The sequence below is a fragment of the Varanus komodoensis genome, unplaced genomic scaffold (assembly GCF_004798865.1).
Source record: "Varanus komodoensis strain SLA01 unplaced genomic scaffold, ASM479886v1 scaffold19, whole genome shotgun sequence".
Classification (NCBI taxonomy): Eukaryota; Metazoa; Chordata; class Lepidosauria; order Squamata; family Varanidae; genus Varanus; species Varanus komodoensis.
Window position 1 is genome coordinate 16,073,419 of NW_025335550.1, and position 19,111 is coordinate 16,092,529.

At 44.9% G+C, this 19,111-nt stretch overlaps 1 protein-coding gene across 1 annotated transcript in view; it reads left to right on the forward strand.

Moving 5' to 3' along the window:
- Window positions 1-19,111, forward strand: part of ADAMTSL1 (ADAMTS like 1) — a 591,693-nt gene extending 572,582 nt beyond the window's left edge. The window contains exons 25-30 of the mRNA XM_044427603.1: window positions 2,824-3,024; window positions 4,863-5,043; window positions 12,662-12,869; window positions 15,986-16,095; window positions 17,563-17,783; window positions 18,738-19,111. Of these exons, the coding sequence (XP_044283538.1) occupies window positions 2,824-3,024; window positions 4,863-5,043; window positions 12,662-12,869; window positions 15,986-16,095; window positions 17,563-17,783; window positions 18,738-18,844 (1,028 nt within the window). The 3' untranslated portion in view covers window positions 18,845-19,111. The remainder of the gene's footprint in view (window positions 1-2,823; window positions 3,025-4,862; window positions 5,044-12,661; window positions 12,870-15,985; window positions 16,096-17,562; window positions 17,784-18,737) is intronic.

The following is a 19,111-nucleotide window of genomic DNA, read 5'->3' on the forward strand; positions in this document are numbered from 1 at the left end:
GTTTGGGGTGCAGTGGAGAAGGATTTTCCATGGAAACACAGGATGGCAGAAATGAGTTGAGTGCCCTTCTTTATCCTGATTTCACTGCTGCTGCTGCCGCCGCCACCACTTATGACTGATATTCACAATTTTAAGCAGATTGCCCAAACTGCAGGCCCACGCGGAGTTTGTTGCAGCAGCCCAAACAGGGTGTTTGCCAGGCATATGTAACTGTGGCCAGGCTACCTTAATCCCAGGGGTCACCGCCCAAGCTAGTGAAAAATACCCTCGGTGCCTCTAAAGACAAGGCCAGGTGTGATGATGTCACTGGACGCTGAATTTGGTCCTTGATGGACATGGCAGGCCCATCCAGGATGGGCTGATGGCAGACTTGGTCAGGAATAAACAACTTTGCGCCCTTCAGAAGGTTTGGACTACAATGCTAATCATCCCCAGACAGCACAGTCACAATCCGGGATTTTGAGCATTGTTGTCCAAAAGATCAGACGAGCACCATAGTCTTATTGTCCAAACCATCCTCCTGTGCTAATGAAAATCTTTCTTTACCCCTTACCTTGACTGATGTCCAGCGTATGTATGATTCAGACTTTCTGTGCAAGGTATTTTTAAGAAATCATAAAGTTCTTATTTATAGGAGATATGAAACAATAACAGTTGAGTGAGCCAATAAAGTGTGCATTTTATGAGCAGAGAAGTACAGTCAACTGTAAAAAGGAAATCCTGCTGTTCCATATTTATTGTCTTCTCCCCTGGTGCCTTCCATATCAGCTTTGCTCAGTGCACAAGTCAAAGCAAGGTTTCCCCAACTGCCAGCACTCGCAAGCGTAATGTTGGGGTCTTGGAGAGCAGGCATGCGTGTTCCTGTTTTCATACTTCATTCCCAGTGACTGTGAAGTGAAACTCCAGGGGCCACTCTCTTTGTTGATTCAGGAGACAGAATAGTTTGCCTATGTTTCCCCACCATGCGCATCCATGGTCTCTTTGGGTCTAATACTGAAGATGTTAAAAACCCTTTTCTTGCATACATATATGCACAAGCCATGAGAAATAATGGGGGACAGAATCAAGAGATTCCTTCTCCCGCTTCCTGCTTTTCCTTTGCCTCCATTCATCACTCCACAAATTCATGGATGAAGTGCAGATTAGGCTTGGAAAACACGGACTCTGATACACCAGCTCCCGGATCACTGCCACAGTGAGCCAGTTTAAGCCCAAGGGCTGGATGCAATTTCAGAGAAACTCTTGAATGTTGCATTCCAGTGGTAGATGTGGCCAAAGGGAGAAGGCCCCAAACACCAAAATTACCCAAGGTTTTAACTCAAACCTTAGGAGTAGCCTTTCAGCATTTCAGCATGGGTGAAAACTTGCAGGATCTGGAGATCCGGCAGGGCAAAGAGGAGGAGGTCTGGAGAAAAGGGATGGCCCTCTGGAAAACCCCACATGGCCAGATTGTGACCCCAGGGGAGCAAATTTGGCCTCTGGGCCTGCAGTTCAGCACACTTGCACTAAGCCAGGTGGAAGCAAACAGCAGATCTGCTTATTTCCTCATAGCCAGTGAAACCCCAGGCCTGGCCCTACCATTAGGCAAAGTGAGGCAGCTGCCCTGGACAGAAGATTTTGAAAATGCTGCAAATAGTAAATGCATCGCAGTTGTTGTGTTTTTACAGCCAGGAGGAGAAAAGGTGCTGGCTGGATTTCTGCCTGAGGTGCTAAAATAGCCTGGTTAGCCTTGGATAGGCTGGTGCCCCGACAGGAAGGGTGGGGGCGCAGCACTGGTTCTCCGTCACGGCAGACCAAATATCTTCAGCCAGCCCTGCAAAGCCTGCAGCTCAAGTGTCAGCATAGTATCCTTGGCTGCCAGACGTATTCATTAGGGAAATAAGCATGCGGCATCTGTGACTGCAAGCATTCAGGAAGGGAAGTCCTTATTTTTGCCCAGAAGAAGCGGGCAAAGCAAGAGGGGCTGCCACTCCTTGTTCCTGCTCAGCTACTTGGAGCGCATACGTGACTGAGCATCTACAGCAAGGGGAAGGAAGTGTGTGGCCAGGAAGCACAGGGATCAGCCGTGCTCCCATGCTGGGGCATCAGTCTTAGCAAACGCCCTGGGATGCTTGTCCCTGATGCCAGACCTGCTCCAACATATACATGTGGACCATATACATTGCAAAGGCATCATGGATTCTTCAAGCAATGAGTTTGTTGCTTTTCAGTATCTCCCCATACTTACTTGTGGGGAATTCAGTATTAAGAGAATGTCGAGTTTCCAACCCAGAACTTGAATATGAGCAGGAAAGCAAGTTTTCCAAATATGCTGGTTCTTTCCCAAATCTGATTTTGAAAAATGCCCAATTTTAAAAAGCGTGCACTTTTAGAAGCCACATTCTTAACATGTATCTTTTCTCCATTCAAAATCTACCCTTTTCCTCTTCAAACAAAATGCAAAAAGAGCACAACTGAACATGGGAAACAAGGCCAGGTAAGCAGCAAAGGAGTATTCAGAGAACCTCAGCGATCACAAAAATTGCCTATCCCTACTTCAATATATTTTATGCAAGTGCCAGTATAACAAATTTTACCAGATATTTCAAAAAGCTGCTGCACTTTTGGCTGCCACTAGAATAAGCCACAGTCGGGGCAGCACTCTGAGCCCAGGAGTCGGCTACAAGTTCATGCAGCCTGTGTGAGAAAACCACATGCCATTGAAATTAGCTGGGTTGCTGCTGGTATTTTCTTTCCACAGTTCCTACAAGAACTGTGTTATGTTATGGAATACTTGATGCATTTGGTATCTGTTGCTTCCAATCTGACCTACTTGTTTTTTAGGCTGCCCAGTGGATGGTCACCCAACCCCAAACATCACCTGGTTTTATGCTGGCCAGCCCATTAGTAAGCCTCACCATGTGCTGGCGTCTGGACAGGTCCTTCAGATACTGAACATCAGCAGTGATTATGAGGGCGAAATCAGCTGCATGGCTCAGAATGAGGCAGGCCTGCTTGTCCAGAAAGCACATCTGGTGATCCAAGGTAAAAACAAAGCCCATATATCGTTCTGGATGCTTGGAACTGGCATAACAGGATGGTGATACAGTTTTAAAGTGCGTATCAAATGCAGAAATTTCTGGTCAACAGGAGTTGAACTTCACGAAATTACCGGTGGTGTTGAGTTCTCATAATGGCACAGAATTTTTCCTGTTGACAACAAGCACAAAAAGGGAATGCATTTGTCACTGGCACCCACGACCAAATATCCACATCAAACTGTATACTTGAAACATATCATGTGTTTAATTAAAGCATTTTGTATAAAGAATAACTTTGTAAAGGAACTTTCAAATTAGTTCATAAATTCTGACAGAGTTGCACAGAGTTTTGAGTTTGGAATGCCAATCACACTCAAGGGAGTTATACATTTTGGAATCTATGTAAGCTGTTTTCCCAAATGTTCTCTAAAGAACATTTTCCGTGGTTTTGAGTGCTCTTTTGAGGATGGTGTCAGAAATCCTGTAAGTAATGTAATAGCATGGGAACAATTTGTACAGTTGTCGACTTGTGAGTCCCACGAAGTCACATGCAGTTGCCTCTTCCCTCGCAGATGATCAAGATGCCATGTTTAGAATGTTGTATGGGCAACAAAATAAGAAGACGCAACCTCTTCCATTGTTCTCAATTTTGTATCGGTGAACTATGGTGTCATTCTCAGACAGCACAACTGCCGTGAATAGTTGCTTATAGTGGGCAAAAATGCGATGACCATGTACCACAGATGGCAATGACTGCATGAATTGCTCTGGCATCCATTTTTATATTCATCGTATACAACATTGCACAAACACGGCTGATATCTGAGTATCACACTGTACTGATATCAGGACATTAAGATGAAACTGAAAGTGATGATCCCATTTTACAAAATCCATTTTGTCTGGTGGGGGAAATAGCGATGATTTAAGACACACAGTATCAGTATACACCCTGATACTAGCTGTGCTAATTTCCTTCCACGTGCAGTGCTTTCCATTTGCAAAACAATATCAGAGGAGATTTAGAGCTTCTGGGGGCAACAGGGCAGGGCAGACTGGTAAATCTCCCTTCCACAAGCTGTGCCAACCCATCTGATTCCAGAAACGAATATTCCCTTTGATTTCAGGCCGACCCAGAAATGCTAAATCCCTGTTCTGAGAGCAGTGGCTGCCGCTTGAATGAGGCTGGCTACTTGCAGAATGAAAGTGGGAGTGGGCCCTGGTCATGGGTGGGCAGACTTGGATACTATCCTACACCTCCAAAATACTTCCATGAGCTCAAAATAATTTTCGCCATATCATAGAAGATGGCTGGATTTAATTCCAAAGCAGTAACCTTTCCTCACATGGAACTGGAAATTCCCATGGGATACTCATAGGAATTGGAAATTTCCAAAAATGCAGGAATCAGAGAGTAACTATTTTTCTAAGGGCCAAACTAAATGATGGACAGGAGATTCATGACTGGATCTTCCTTTTTTTAAATTTAAAGGTGGCTACAGAGGCAGGGTTCTAAATTATAACAGTTGAGTCAGGTGGGGAGGGGGTTAACCCTTTCCCCCCTGCCACTTTCCTAGTCCAGATCCCAAATCCTAATTCTCCTGTTCGTCCCACTGCAGGAAATCTGTGAGTGTGGGTTTCTGAATTCATGTGGCCGGACAACTGGACAGAGAACCCTGGCCTAGGCGGGCCTTTGTCCAGTGCCCTGTAGTTAGTCCATTTTCAGACTGAACTTGAGTTTTCTTCAGGGTAAGACCAAGGACTGTGATCATCTGTTTGGTTCCGCCCACACTCGTAAAGATCTACTGATCGGTTAATCTGGATGCTGTGTTGCCGTTTCAGATTATTGGTGGTCAGTGGATAAGATGTCACCCTGTTCAGCCTCCTGTGGTAACAAGGGCCTACAATATCACCAGCTGAGATGTTTGCTTGATGGAACGCAAGTTAACATGTCCCACTGCATGGAAAAGCCCAAACCAGCTCTGAACCCTGTTGCTTGCAACAGAAGAGATTGTCCCGCAAGGTTTGGCCTTCTACTGAAATGTTCAGTATATGTTGTAAAATCTCAGTGGAGACTAATAATCATTCACTTTTTTCTTGCATCACTGCCTGTCTAAGTGTGTGCTGATCAGAATAGATTGCTATTAAAGTGAAGGTTGTCTTGGATGTTATAAACTGCCTGGTTTAAATCAAGAGTCAATGTACAGAGCCAGCAGAGGACTACTTACCTTTAAGCAGAGGGACATGGCTATCTCAAAAAGCTCATTTCTCATAGAAGGTCACCAAATTGTAACTTTTAAATTTATTATTAGCATTTTTTTTACTCCCAAGGAGACATGCTTATAGGATTTTTTGCTTTGGGTACCAAGCTTGGATACCGAGCACATGTAAAAATATGGCATTTGGGTGAAAAAGTTTCTACCTTCCGCCTTACTCCCTGTTGTGTTATTTTTACAGATATATGTAAGTAGAAAAGTAACAGAACAAATGGGACAGTTTGGAGTAGCATCTTTCTCAAGTGTACAGTCCAGTCTACCACACCACCTCAGCCCTCTGCCATTTTATTTTCACCTCATGTTGTTGCATTGTTAGACTGAGTCATTCTCAAAATTCCTGGAGAGAATATTCCTCTGAGAACTTGTCAGTTTTTAGTGATGACAGATTGTACAACAGAGGTAAGATGCTACAACTCCTCCAGTCATTTCATACAATGAAGGCCATGCCCCATCTTACTGCAATTAGTGTAACAAGTTCCTTAGTTCTGTGGGCTAATGAATAGAGTTGGAAGACATGCTGAATAAAAGCCACCAGTCCTTGGAACCACCTTCAAATCATCTCTGATTCCAAGGCCTTTAGCAGGAACAGAAAGCCAGAATCCTTCCTTCTAGCTGTAAGGGCTGGAAACATATAGCTAAGCACATGAAAACATTGATTTTAAGTAAGTAATCTAATCTGCCGGCCACACTCCATGTTCTGCAGTCCTAGCTTGACTATAAAGATTCTTAAACTTGCACTTGGGAGAGGATGCTTTTCAGCCATGCATTCGGGGTGGTGGGGTGCAGACTGTATGAAACAGCAGTGCACTTCCACATGCACTCAGAAATTACTTGCGGGAGGGCTGTGGCCCAATATTAGCACGCATGTTTTGCATGTAAAAGGTGAAGGTTCAGTCCCTGCATCTCCAGCTAAGGCTGCCTATTGCCCCATTGGATCCTCTAAGGAGCTTCCATTGGTCACTCTAAATCAGCCTCCCCCAAAAAGGGTCACTTCAGATACTTTGGATCACAACTCCCATTTGCCCCAGCCAGTATGGCCAGTAGTGAGAGATGATGGGAGCTGTAGAACAAAACTCCTGGGGAGATTCAGGTTGGGGAGGCTGCTGTCCACATTACTGAGCTGGAAGGACAAATTATATAAAGTAGTTTCCGAGGATCCTGTGACCTCAGCATTTTATCAATGTAGCAGTACCAGCAGAATAGAGAACAAACAAATAAATAAGGATCAGAACCAGCATGGAGTCACTATCATGAAAATGTCTCCTACCTTTTATTACTTTTCCATAATGTTTCACACACCTCTGCTTTAGGCAAGGCATCTCTGCATGGCCAACTGAATCGTCAGGAACAGCTGGGGCCAGGAGAGTTCGTGAAATCTGAAACATGCTCATTAATACTGGCAAACATCTGACTTGCTGATGGGAATACTTCTGCGGGAATGATTTACTCACATTAGCCCCTTCCTAAAATGCAGTGCTGCCCATGCTGCTTTCCTGACTCCCAAGAAACTGATGAAATGTGTGTATGTTTGGAGACAGAAAGAGGTCACTAATGCAGGACTGAAATTTACAAGGGGCCGAAAAGCTGTGGATATGACCTCTCCCAACTGTATAAAAAGAAAGGGGAAGAGTATATTTTCTTTCCTTGGCAGCACCTTTTCCTTCACTGACATGTTCCTAGGGATGTTTGGGGACCTCAATAAGTGACACAAGAATGAAAGTAGGCAATGGCTCTTCCAATTTGGTAGTCTAAGGGTACAGACTTCCTCTGGGAATACGTAAGAGGCCTTGCTCTGCGCCCTTAGTGCAGAAAGAAATGGGCTGGCTGCCCACCCTCCAAATGGGACCTGGGTGGGGCGAAGGGGGGTACCAAGCAGTGGGGAGGAGGTTCTCGTTCCTATTCCAGTTCCGTTTTTTTTTAATAAAGATTTTTATTGAAAAAAATGTTTAAACTAAAAAAAACTAAAAACATCAATCATCTAATACATCGGAGGTACTGGGTCAGCCCCCTATAACATATCTTTTTACCATTCTATAATCATTATAAAAATTTAAGAACATCTTTAAATCTAAGCCAAGTCCCGTTTCTCCAGCCAATCATAAAAAAGGTCCCAAGTTTGATAGAAGTCAGTATCTTCTTTCTCCTTCAGTAATAGAGTCAATCTGTCCGTTTCTGCACAGTCCAGAATCTCTTTTAAAATCAGCTCAGTGGGTAATTCCTCATTCTTCCAGTACTGAGCAAACGCAATCCTCACCGCTGTGATTAAATGTAGCATCAGATACATTTCTTGTTTGCTAATATTTTCTGGTATAATGCCTAACAAGAAAATTTCAGGTTTAAAAGCTAAGGGTTTTTGTAGCATTTCCTCAAGCCATTTATGTATTTTAATCCAATACTTTTTCACACATTCACAGGTCCACCACATATGGTAAAAAGTACCCACATCATGTTTACACTTTCAACATCCGTTTGACATATTTGGAAACATCTTAGCTAATCGACTTGGCGACAAATACCATCTATAAAACATTTTATATAAATTTTCTTTATAAGAAGTTGCTAAAGTTACCTTAATGTTTCTTTCCCATAGCTTTTGCCACTTTTCTAATTCAATATTATATCCAAAATTTTGTGCCCATGTTATCATAGTTTCCTTAACCTGTTCCCCTTCCAACTTCCTGTCAAGTAAGAACTCATAAATTCTTTTGATCATTTTCTCATCTGTTTCTAGCATCACTTGATCAAAGGCTGTTGGATCTTTATAAAACCCCCATATTTTACAATCTTTAGCATATCTTGATTGCGTCTGCACCTTATACCACCAAGAGATATTGAGTCCCTGTTCTTGTATTTCTTGATCTAGTTTCAGGCCTCCATCCTTGTCAAAAATATCATCATATCTTATGATCCTTTCAAAATTCAATACATTTGGATACACAAAGGCTTCCATTGGTGAAAGCCATCTTGGTAATTTATTATACAATTTTGACTTTAACTTTTCCCACACTGACATTAATGATCTTCTAATAAAGTGACTTTAAAAAGTCCCATGAGACTTAACCTTCTCATACCACATATAAGCATGCCAACCCATTTGCAAATCATGACCTTCAAGATACAAAATTATCTTATTTTGCAAAGTTACCCATTCTTTTAGCCAAGTTAAAATAGACGCTTGATAATACAACATTTCTATTATTAAGCACTGGGATATGCATTATTATTTACATTTTTTACTGCCGAATAGCCCAAAGGCTGTCTGGGCGGTTTACAAGGTTAAAACACATACACAAAAACAAAAGTAAAACAATCATAATTAGGTGACAAGCAACAATAACAACACAACCCCAAGACCACTGATCCAATTGGCACAGAGGTACAGCAGCATTGAATGCATCTTTCACAAACTGTGCAGCGTTTCATTTTTCAACAAGAAAAATATTAACTTACTCCACAATATTCAAGCATTTGAATTATTTCTTCTTCATAAACACTGTGAGTATAATACTGTTTCTCTAATTCTCTCCAGTTCACTGCTTTGCTCAGTACACCCGTAGTAAAAACACCAGAGGCTGTAGACCAGGAGAGACAAGGAATCAATGGTAAAGGTTTAGGCCAGTTTGACACTGCTAATGATGCCATATGTCCTCCCATCGATATTCCAGTCATCCCTAGGGGTCCATAGCCTTCTCAGAAGGCTGCCATAGCCTTCTCTCTTCCTGAACATCCAGTCAGGAAGACCAAAACCCCCATTCTTTTTGGCTTCTTGGAGCATTTTTAATTTAATCCTTGATTTCTTTTTTCTCCAAATAAATCTTGAAATTTGAAGATTTAAATCCTCAAAAAAATTTTTATCAATTTTTACGGGAATCATTTGGAACAAAAACAAAAGTTTTGGTAGTATGTTCATTTTAACCAGTGCTGTTCTTCCCATCAAAGGCAATTGCAAATTGGCCCATTTTTCCAGGTCACCTTTAATGCCCTTCAATAATGTATCGTAATCGTCTTCTTTCAAAGTTGTGCATTTAGCTGTAAGATAGATTCCCAAGTATTTAACCTTTTTGACAATCTGCAAGTCCACTTGTTCTTGGAGTCTTTTTTTCTGATCTTGCATAAGATTTTTAACTAAAAGTTTCATTTTTTCTTTATCTATTTTCATCCCCGTAACCTCACCATATTCTTCAATCCGTTGTAAAAGCTTGGGGATTGTTACAAAAGGTTCCTCTGTTATGAAGACCAAATCATCTGCAAATGCTTGCAATTTATAACTTTCGTCTCTAATCTTAGTACGCTTAATGTTCTCATCATCCCTAACAATTCCATTCAAAACCTCTAAAGTCAGAATGACCAATAGGGGTGACAACGGGCATCCTTTTGTATCTCTATAGCCCTTGTAAGTTCTCCATTAATTAAAATCCTGGCCGATTGTCTTTGATAGATAGTTGGTATCGTGTTCATGAATTTTCCTCCAAACTCCATTTGAGCCATCTGTTGCTTCATGAATTGCCAATTAACATTATCAAAGGCTTTCTGGGCATCCAACCTATTCCAGTTCCTATTAGCGCCTCAGCCTCCTTTCCTCCCCTTCCCTGGCACTAAACCTACATTGCTGAAAACAGCTGTCTAGATAAAATCCCCAGTGCGAAGCATGGCAGTAGCGGAGCCTGCCACCCCCAGGGCTTGCTCTGGGACCAGAATGCAGATATGTCTCCAAATCCAAATGCTTATGGGCATAAAGGGAACAGGATATAGAATTGTGCCCTATAGTAGCCTTCTCCAAGCCACCACCTTCCAGAGGCATTGGACTACAGCCCCCATCATTCGGCATTGGACTACAACTCCCATCATTCGGCATGGTCACACTGTCTGGGGATGGTGAGAATTGTAATCCAACACATCTGAGGGTTGGCAGATTGGGAAAGGCTAGTCTTAAGTAATCTGAAAGCACCATTTTGCTTTATTTCATCAACTTAATTGAAAACTAAACAAAAACAGAATCAATGGGATTTTCTCCATTGCTTTCAGGCACATTAATTGGGATGGGGAGGCAGGATATGAAGCTCAGTCTCTGATTTGATGAGAGCTGTCCAATGGAACCAACCACCAGCTTTCTTCCACCTCTTCCACATTCTAAATCTAGTCCGGAACTCCACCACGTATCTGAGAGGAGAGCCAAAGCTCCTTTCAACCTCCCTCAGTGCCAGGCTGGGTGTCTTTCCCTGATCCAGTCACCTATAAGATGCTTACGTCCGACTCACCACCAGCTTACCAGAATTGTGAAAGTACTGTCTCTAGAGAGAGATACTGGACATTTGGAGCATTCATACAGCAACTCACCTGATGGCTAGAAAGGTCTGAAAAAGAGGGCTTCTGAACCATTCGGTCTCAAAGCTTGAGGACTGAAATCCAGCCTTTAATTGCTGGCTCAAGCAGCCCACCACAAAGGGGACCTGAGATATGGCAGGCTCTGCACTGTAAGAATGGAACTGGGAGAGGGAGGGGGATCTACGGAAATGGCTTATCTAGGCTCAGAGAACGCAAAAATGTAAAGCAGATTTGCAAGAGAAGCTGTAGCGCTCTTGTTTGTTAAAGGCTGTTGAGAAATTAACAGAATTAACCAGTAGCAGCAGCAACTTGATACCAAGGGGACAAACCAACTCCCCTTATTTATCTATTTATTAATCATTGTCTCTAACACAGTTGTCATTACCTTCTCTCTCTCTCTCTCTCTCTCTCTCTCTCTCTCTCTCTCTCTCTCTCACACACACACACACACACACACACACACACACACAAAGAGGAAAGTCAAAGGTTTTAAATCTAGAATCTTCCAGTAGGAAAACTGTATATTCTGGATATAGTTCACAAAAACTGTTCAAGGAATATAACTTCTGTTCTTGGCCTTTCACCTTGACAGAAGCCTTGACATGCATGGGAACTACAGCCCAAAACCATGATTCCTACAGAAGTTTAAATAGGTAAAATTAAGTCAAAGTTGTGGTCTAAAAAGTGCATCTCTGGCTGGAATTTTAATCCAAGGAAGAAAAGTCCTTAAGGCCTTTTTCCCGATCCACCCCATTCCACATGCCTCCTTCCAGATGTCATCTCAACAAGTCTCTTCACCTTTACGACAGCCGCCATGCTTTTAAGGCAATGGATTGCTATGCAGTTTCCCCAGTGCTACTACCATGTGACAGGAGCATTTGGAAAACTACATTTCCCACAGTTCCTCACACTCAGTATCCTGCCATAGGTGTGCAAACAAAAGAGCAGAGGACCCTGTCATGCTCCTTCGATCCAAGTAGGTCCGGTACAAGCCAAACTATTTTCCAAGTTTCAGAGCACTTGTTCCTGAGATGGCTGGGAGAGTTCTTCCCACTGCTGCTAAGGACAAAGTTGCATTGCATAGAGCGGGGGTCCTCAATCTTTTTCAACAGGGGGCCAGTTGACAGGTGCCAGCGGTGGGTGTGGGCTGCCATGGCGGTGCCGGTGGGGGGGCGCAGGCAAGGGTCGGAGCAGGGCACATGCACACGCGTGTGCACACGCACAGCGAGGCAGGGATGGGGGTGGGTGCGCAGGGCAAGGCACCGGCTTGCTCAGGAGGAGATCGTTTTCTCCAAGCAAGTCCAAAATGACCTCCTCACGAGCAAGCCACACACCCGCGCGCACCCGATGAATGCAAAACCTGTGGGGCGGGCCGGTTAAATGGGCATGGCGGGCTGGATCCAGCCCGTGGGCCTTAGTTTGAGGACCCATGGCATAGAGAGACCAGGGGAAATGGGACAAAATATTGCAGTGTGTTATCACTGCTAACAAGAAGGTTCCAGCAGGCCAGCCTTGCCTTCCTCTTGGGTGCTATAAGTATTGGAGCAGAACATCCGAGCTTCTCACCCCCCGTTTTCTTCTCCAAATGAAAATTAACATTCTGCAAGTATTGAGCATCCTCAGGGCTTCTCTACGCAACTGTGCACTCAGGATTCCTCACTGAAGGTGCTTTACCTGGCAGGTGCTTTACATGGCATTGTCTTCCTCCAGGGCCTCTCCCATGCTTTGCAACTTCTTTTAGAGCAAGGAAAATCCAGTATTCTCTGGAGATTGTACTATGAATAGTTCATGTAGTCTGGCAATTCTGCTACATCAGAGCAGCACATTGTAATTGTGTAATAAAACATACAGGAAAGCTGTAAAAAGAAGCGCCATGAGGGGACAGAGGGGCAGGAGAACACGTTTAAAGGAACTGCTTTTATCCCACAAAGAATCCAGATGCAGAATCCAAGGCCTGAAAAGACAGTACTTCAAAGGAAAGCGTGTGGTCCTCTCCCGGTCCTCCATCAGTAATTCTACCTCCCCTCCTCCTCGCATCAGGTGGATGGTGACGTCGTGGTCCCAGTGTACACAGGGCTGTGGTGGAGGCATCCAGACCCGGCGGGTGACGTGTCAGAAGCTGACAGCTGCGGGAAACTCCGTCCCCATGCCCAATGACGCGTGTGTTCAGGTGGCCAAGCGTCCAGTCGACACTCAGAGCTGCAACCGGCAGCTGTGTGTGGAGTGGGCAACCTCCACCTGGGGACAGGTAAGTGCATGCAGCCGACCATCCCTCATGATGGAGAAAAGGGTTCTTAGAAAAGAGATGACGGCTATGTGCAAGTTAACATCTCAGCCTAACTGACCCATTTATAAAATCATAGTTGACTTGAAGACAAAGAAAACTGTGTTTAAAAGATGCCTTACATGTTTAAAAGTCTGGTGTAAATTAGTAATAATAATAGCATTTAAGCAAAATATTGTGAGTACATTGCTGACATTTTTGCTGACTCCAAATGTTTCCCCCTGCCCCATACGAACAGATGAATATATAAAGCATCTAAGGAAACCATGCAATTTAGTGGATGTTGATAAATATAAGCCAGGAAGGGAAATCAGGTTTAGCAGAACCAAGCAATATCTTGATAAAATTAAACAGCAATATGACTGCATTGTCTCCAGTATCCTCTCCGTGACTGAAAATGATCACAGCAAGGTAAGCCAAAGAAAAGCAAATGAAATGCACATTAGGTGAGGCAGGTAGCGCCATTTTAACTCCCAGCTAGCAATATTTATCCTGTGATTCCTGGGAGAGCGTTGATTTCCTGGTTACAAGGCAGAGCCTGTCTGTTGCACAGCATGAAGGGTTGCCCTGACAGCACTAACCCATCCTGAAGAATACCGTCTGGTCGTACCAGGAATGATTGCAAGGTATCCTGTGGCTTCCAGCACAATTAGATCTGTTGCTCTCAATTAACTGGTTGAAAGCACACACATGCAAAAGGAATTGCTGCTTTTGTGTGTTTTGGAAAGTGTTCACTCGAGCACAGATTGAGTTATCATGCCACATTTATTAGTAAGGGTCTGGTCTCTCCTTAAGCAAATTGTCCAATTTGTACTTGCTCTGGAATTCCAGGTGAGGTTTATCTAATGCCCGGTTCCCTCAGAGGGGTGGCTGTTAGTTTATGTCATCCTATGATGTCATATCCAGGCTCAATTATCAAAAGTTGCATGAATTCATCTGTTTCAGACTGACCTTTTGGCTTTCTAATATAATATTTCTCGAACCAAAGAAAGCTGGGGGGATGGTTCTCAAGTGCTGTGTAAACTTATACAGCCCCATTCCCAGGCAGGTCTACAAATTGATTATTCTGATTACAATTAGGAACAGATTACTGGCCACGGATCAACGGCATTTTACTCTTGTAGCATACAGTTCACTCAAGGGGACATCAGGTTCCCATTGGCCAAGTTCAATGATTACCTTTCCTAAAGTGCAGGGGGAAAGAAGCGGGCCCCTTTGTCCTTTGAAAACAGGCCTCCCCATCCGTACGCCTGTCTCCTATCATTTAGTTTTGATGTAGATCTTATGGTGGCCCGAGCAATGGGGAATTTCGTGCAGTCATTTCTCAAGGGTGAAGAATATTCACTGAGTATTCATAGCTCTGAGCAGGAAAGTCAAACGTGTGCTCACATCCTCCTTTGGCATACCTGAGATAACTTTTTCAATAGCAGCCTTAGTCTTCAGATGCTGTGTTCAATCAAAATGCAGGTAGGGCTCTAGAAGAGTGAAGATTTCTTATCATTTATTACATTTGTGTGCCACCCCATAGCCCATAGGGCTCCCTGGGCAGCTTACAATAGAAAAAACATACATAGAAATACAATAATGCATTAAAGTGGGAGAGAAAGAAGGGAGAAGGGGGAAAAGCCACCCTGATGAGCCTCATCAATGATCAGGCTCATGGGGGCCACTTGGCACGTCAGGGCAACCTGCTGGGTAATTTACCACGTCACAGAGTGCAAACCAGCTTCCTGAGGAAAGTTTTCCTTGGAGATCTGTGGACAGCCCTCACTAAACTTTTTAAGCTACTCATCCCTTCTCAGTCCCCTGGAGTATTCTTCACCTTACTAACCCACAATCTTTTCCTCCCTCTCCTGGCTCTATTAAGACATTTCAGGATTAGTGTAACCTAACCTGTTCATAATATGCCACAGGATAAACAAGGGAGGAGGGCTTGAACCCCCAGAACACAAGCGACAGGTTTATTCTTGCAGTCATAAGTGAAAAGGTCTTTGCTCTTTATGAGAGCCGATTTGCTGCTTTGGCTCCGTTTCCAGGACTTGCATTAATCATCTCATGCTTTTCAGTTACTCGTTTTTAAGGGCAATATGTCACTCCCAATTCTGTCTTATTAACCACTTGCCTGTAAATTATAATAAACATAAGTCGTAAAATGTCCAGCAGAAGGTATAGAGTGACATTTCCTTTGTGGATCACAAGCTTCAGGCTAGCAAAACACGAGAAAGGGAGAAGTAGAATGAACTTTTCATTACTTCCAAACAGTCAGATTTGCCAAACAGTCACTCTGCCAGGTGTATGTATCCTGTCCTCAAGTTGACTTGGACTGCAGCTCCCATCAGCCCCAGCCAGCATGGCCAATGGTAAAGGCTTGTGAAAGTTGTAATCCAAAACACTGGACGACAAGAACATGGCTACCATTTGAGAATCTAAAAAAGAACCATTAAGTTGTGTACAGTCAAGCGTGCAGATCTCTGGCAGACGGCCGGACCATTGGACTACCAGCGTGCAGCACTTCTGCTTTACCGCAGGAAATGCATGATATTTCTTTCTTGCACTGCAGCCCACTCAGCCTGTGACCCACCAAGCCTGGCTCAGGTTCCTTCTTGCACAACACCAAAGAAGACTGTCAAAACAGGCTGATTTATAGGAATAGATGCAAATTTAGACAGAATGGCAGCAATTGCATAAAAATGTTACATGTCTTATCATGTTAGGGACTTGGTGTCTTGCTCAGTCTGTACTCTGGATGCAGTCTGTGGTCGGTGAGCAACCGAACAACCTTCCCTTCTTACGGTTCTTTACCTTTAAACTGGTCTGGACTAAACTCAACATACCTTGAAATCAGAGGGCATCTTTAAATCAAGGACTGTTTCCTGTAAAATAGGGCATGCAGCCGCCCTAGCAAATCATCCAAATATTGTGGTCTCTCATGTGTTTGAGAATTTTTATACTCCTGGGCAGGCAGCAGTTGAAAAATGTATGCATTCCCTGAGGGACTTCTATCTGTGTTGCCCTTGGAGTTGTGTATAAGAGTAGCGAAGGCCTGTTCTGCTAAGCACCCTGCTCTTCTTGATTAACAGTGCAATGGGCCGTGCGTTGGATCTCACCTGTCTGTGCAGCATAGGCAGGTTTTCTGCCAGACCAGGGACGGGATCTCTGTGCCTTCTGACCAGTGCAGTTCCCTTCCAAGGTAAGCCCCCCGGTGCTACTTTAAAGAAATGAAACCCTGCGGCCAGTTCTGACACAATATCACCTGGGGTTTTGGGGTTTTTTATTTTACTTGTCAGTCACACTGAACATTTCCCTCCTTGGATGGTTGGATAACCACAAATGAATACAGAAATAACGTGTTCCCACCTGAGGCGAATATGGACATATTCACCCATATGATGGAAGCAATACCAGACTGAGAGATGGGGAAATCATACTTATTTTGCAGAAGAGGCTTGTAAGTGGGAGCCAGTAGGGGGTCTAGTGACCTAGGAGCAAAGCCATTATTTCAGAAACCCACCCTGTGAAAGATAAATGGGATGAAATAACTACTGGGTTTAGTTTGTAGCTGATGCAAAACAGAGTCTAACTAGATTGTCCTCCTCCTTCCTACTCAGGGAGCTGAAAGCTCTGTTCTTTCAGATCCTTAGTAAAAACATGGAACTTTGGTCCTCCCTCTCTTTCCCGAAGCCTCTTACAAGCTAAAACGGATGCCAGAGAAAGCTCCAACTTGCCAGGTCTCACGAAAGAAAAGATCCGTTCCCTCTTGGGGCAGCTTATGTGTCCCATGCGAAGCAAAACAAAACAAAAACGGCAGAGCCTGGCTGGGGAAACTGCCCAGTCTCCCAGATGGGCTGAGGGAAGGCAGCACTCCAGAGCACCCTGGGTCTTGTTTCCTGCATTCGTGCGCAGCTTGTGCACCTGCATAACCTGGGCCAAACTGTAAGTGGCAGGCATGGCAGACCTCTCTGACACTCATCATGAGTATCTTCTGACTCCCCGTCAATGTCCCAAAGAACTCAAGGGGTGCTGCTCCTTTTAGCCCTGTTTTATTTATTTATGTAGGAGACTTCTATGCCGCCCCATTCGCTGAAGCCTCGGGGCGGCTCACAACCGTTCACTCAGGGGATTTAACTTTTCTGTGCAGTGTTAAGTCAAAGGTTAAGTACTGTACTTTCAAGCATGGACTAACCTGTGCATTTCTTCAGTGGCATCATTAGAGTGTAATGACCAGGCCCTTTCCCAAAGGGCAGGATTTGGGCTTACAGCTGCAAAGATATCATTGGGCAATTCCTGCTGAGTTGCAAAATCCAGAGTGTGGCTGAATTTCAAGGGCTGCAACTTCCTCCTTATGTCTAGCAAAACCAGAATAACTTATGCATGAATCATAAAGACACGATAGATTATCCAAAACAAGGCTGAGCTTTTTCACAGTACAGAGTGCATGTACCTCCAACGAATGGCTTGTCAGAGCATAAAACTGGCTCCGGTTTGGCTCCTGCTTGGCCAATTTGGAGTCATGGTAAACCATGTGTGTTGTTTTTAAGGCTGCTTCTCCTAGCATTTGGTTTGACTCCTGCTTGGCCAATTTGGAGTCATAGTAAACCATATGTGTTGTTCTTAAGGCTGCCTCTCCTGGCATTTTCTCTGTTCCTTCCGTCCAAAGGCCCCTAAGCACCCAGAACTGCTGGACAGACACGTGTGGGGTGCACTGGAGGGTCAGCCTGTGGACCCTGTGTACTGCGACCTGTGGCAACTACGGCTTCCAGTCCAGGCGGGTGGAGTGTATCCGCGGCCGCACCAACAAGCCTGTGCAGGAGCACTTCTGCGCCTGGAGACCGAGGCCTGCCAACTGGCAGCGCTGCAACATCACCCCGTGTGAAAATGGTGCGTCCCGCCGAGTTGGCGCGCTGGTCCGAGGAGAAGCTTCCGCCTCCGCTCTCCGTGCGTGGGGCTGGCTCACCGTGCCCGCTGCAGGGAGCCACCGCCGGTGCACAAGGAGCAGGTCCAGCACACCGCTGCTTTCCCAGGTGTCCTGTCAGATTGAACAGGGTCGCTGCAGGGGGTGTGCTCAAGGACGCACAAGCCTTCGTCCACACCCACAGTGCGATGGTTCACGGACTAATCCACGGAAAATTCCTAGGTTTCTGTGGCTTGCAATATGTTAGATCTTAATTTTTTGGAAAAAAACAAGGCAGGGAAATAGTGCAAACCTGTATGATACTTCACTCATAGCTGCCTTTTTCTGTGAGGCTTTTCCCTCTCTCATCAAGTAATAACAGGAAATGCAGGTCTCCCTTACCACTTACACACACACACACACACACACACACACACACACACACACACACACACACACACAGAGAGAGAGAGACAGAGAGGTGCTGTAGCTCCTTCCAATGCTCCGTTGCATTGCATGTCCGTGCCAGGGCTGGCCAGGGCTGCACTCCACCCGCGGATGCTGAGGGAGACTCCGGCAGAGCTCTCCTCGGTTTCTCGCTGCCTTTTCTGGCTGGGTCTGGACAGCCTTTGCCACTTGGTGGGGGAGAAAGGAGCTCGGGTGAGATCCTCTGGGCGAAGGGTAGCAAGCAGCCCCAGCCGAGGCGTGTGCTCCTGCCCTCCTTGCCTGCCATCCGCAGGCCCACAGGGAGAGTGGTCGCCAGCGTTCTCTGAGGGGCTTTGGGCCCAGATATTGTCACTGCAGCCCCATGAGGGTATGTGAAGGGAGCAGGGACACGGCAGCTTGCCAAATCTGCCCTCCAGCCAGTGCAACTCAGGGTGACGATGTGGTTCTTCGTCCCTTCCCAAAAGGTAATTCTCCCCGCTTCTTCTTTCACCCAGTGGAATGCAGAGACACCACCAGGTACTGTGAGAAGGTGAAGCAGCTCAAGCTCTGCCAGCTCTCGCAGTTTAAATCACGCTGCTGTGGGACGTGTGGAAAAGCATGAAAGCGGCAGCAGAAGAACGACGGGGTGAATTCGGCCCCCACCAGCCTTGCTCTGCGTGGTTGTTGAGAAGGGCTCCTTGAGAAAAGGAAAGTCGGAATAGAATCGCTTCATCTTCTGGTTTATTTATTTATTTTTCCTCTCTGCTTTGTTTTGTTTTCCTTGTTAAGAACCCCCTCCCCCGTAACTGAGTTGTGTTTAAAAAGAAAAAGGAAAAAAAAGACCTCGACAAGGTTTCCCTTCTGATGAGGTCGGGAGACAGAAATGCAG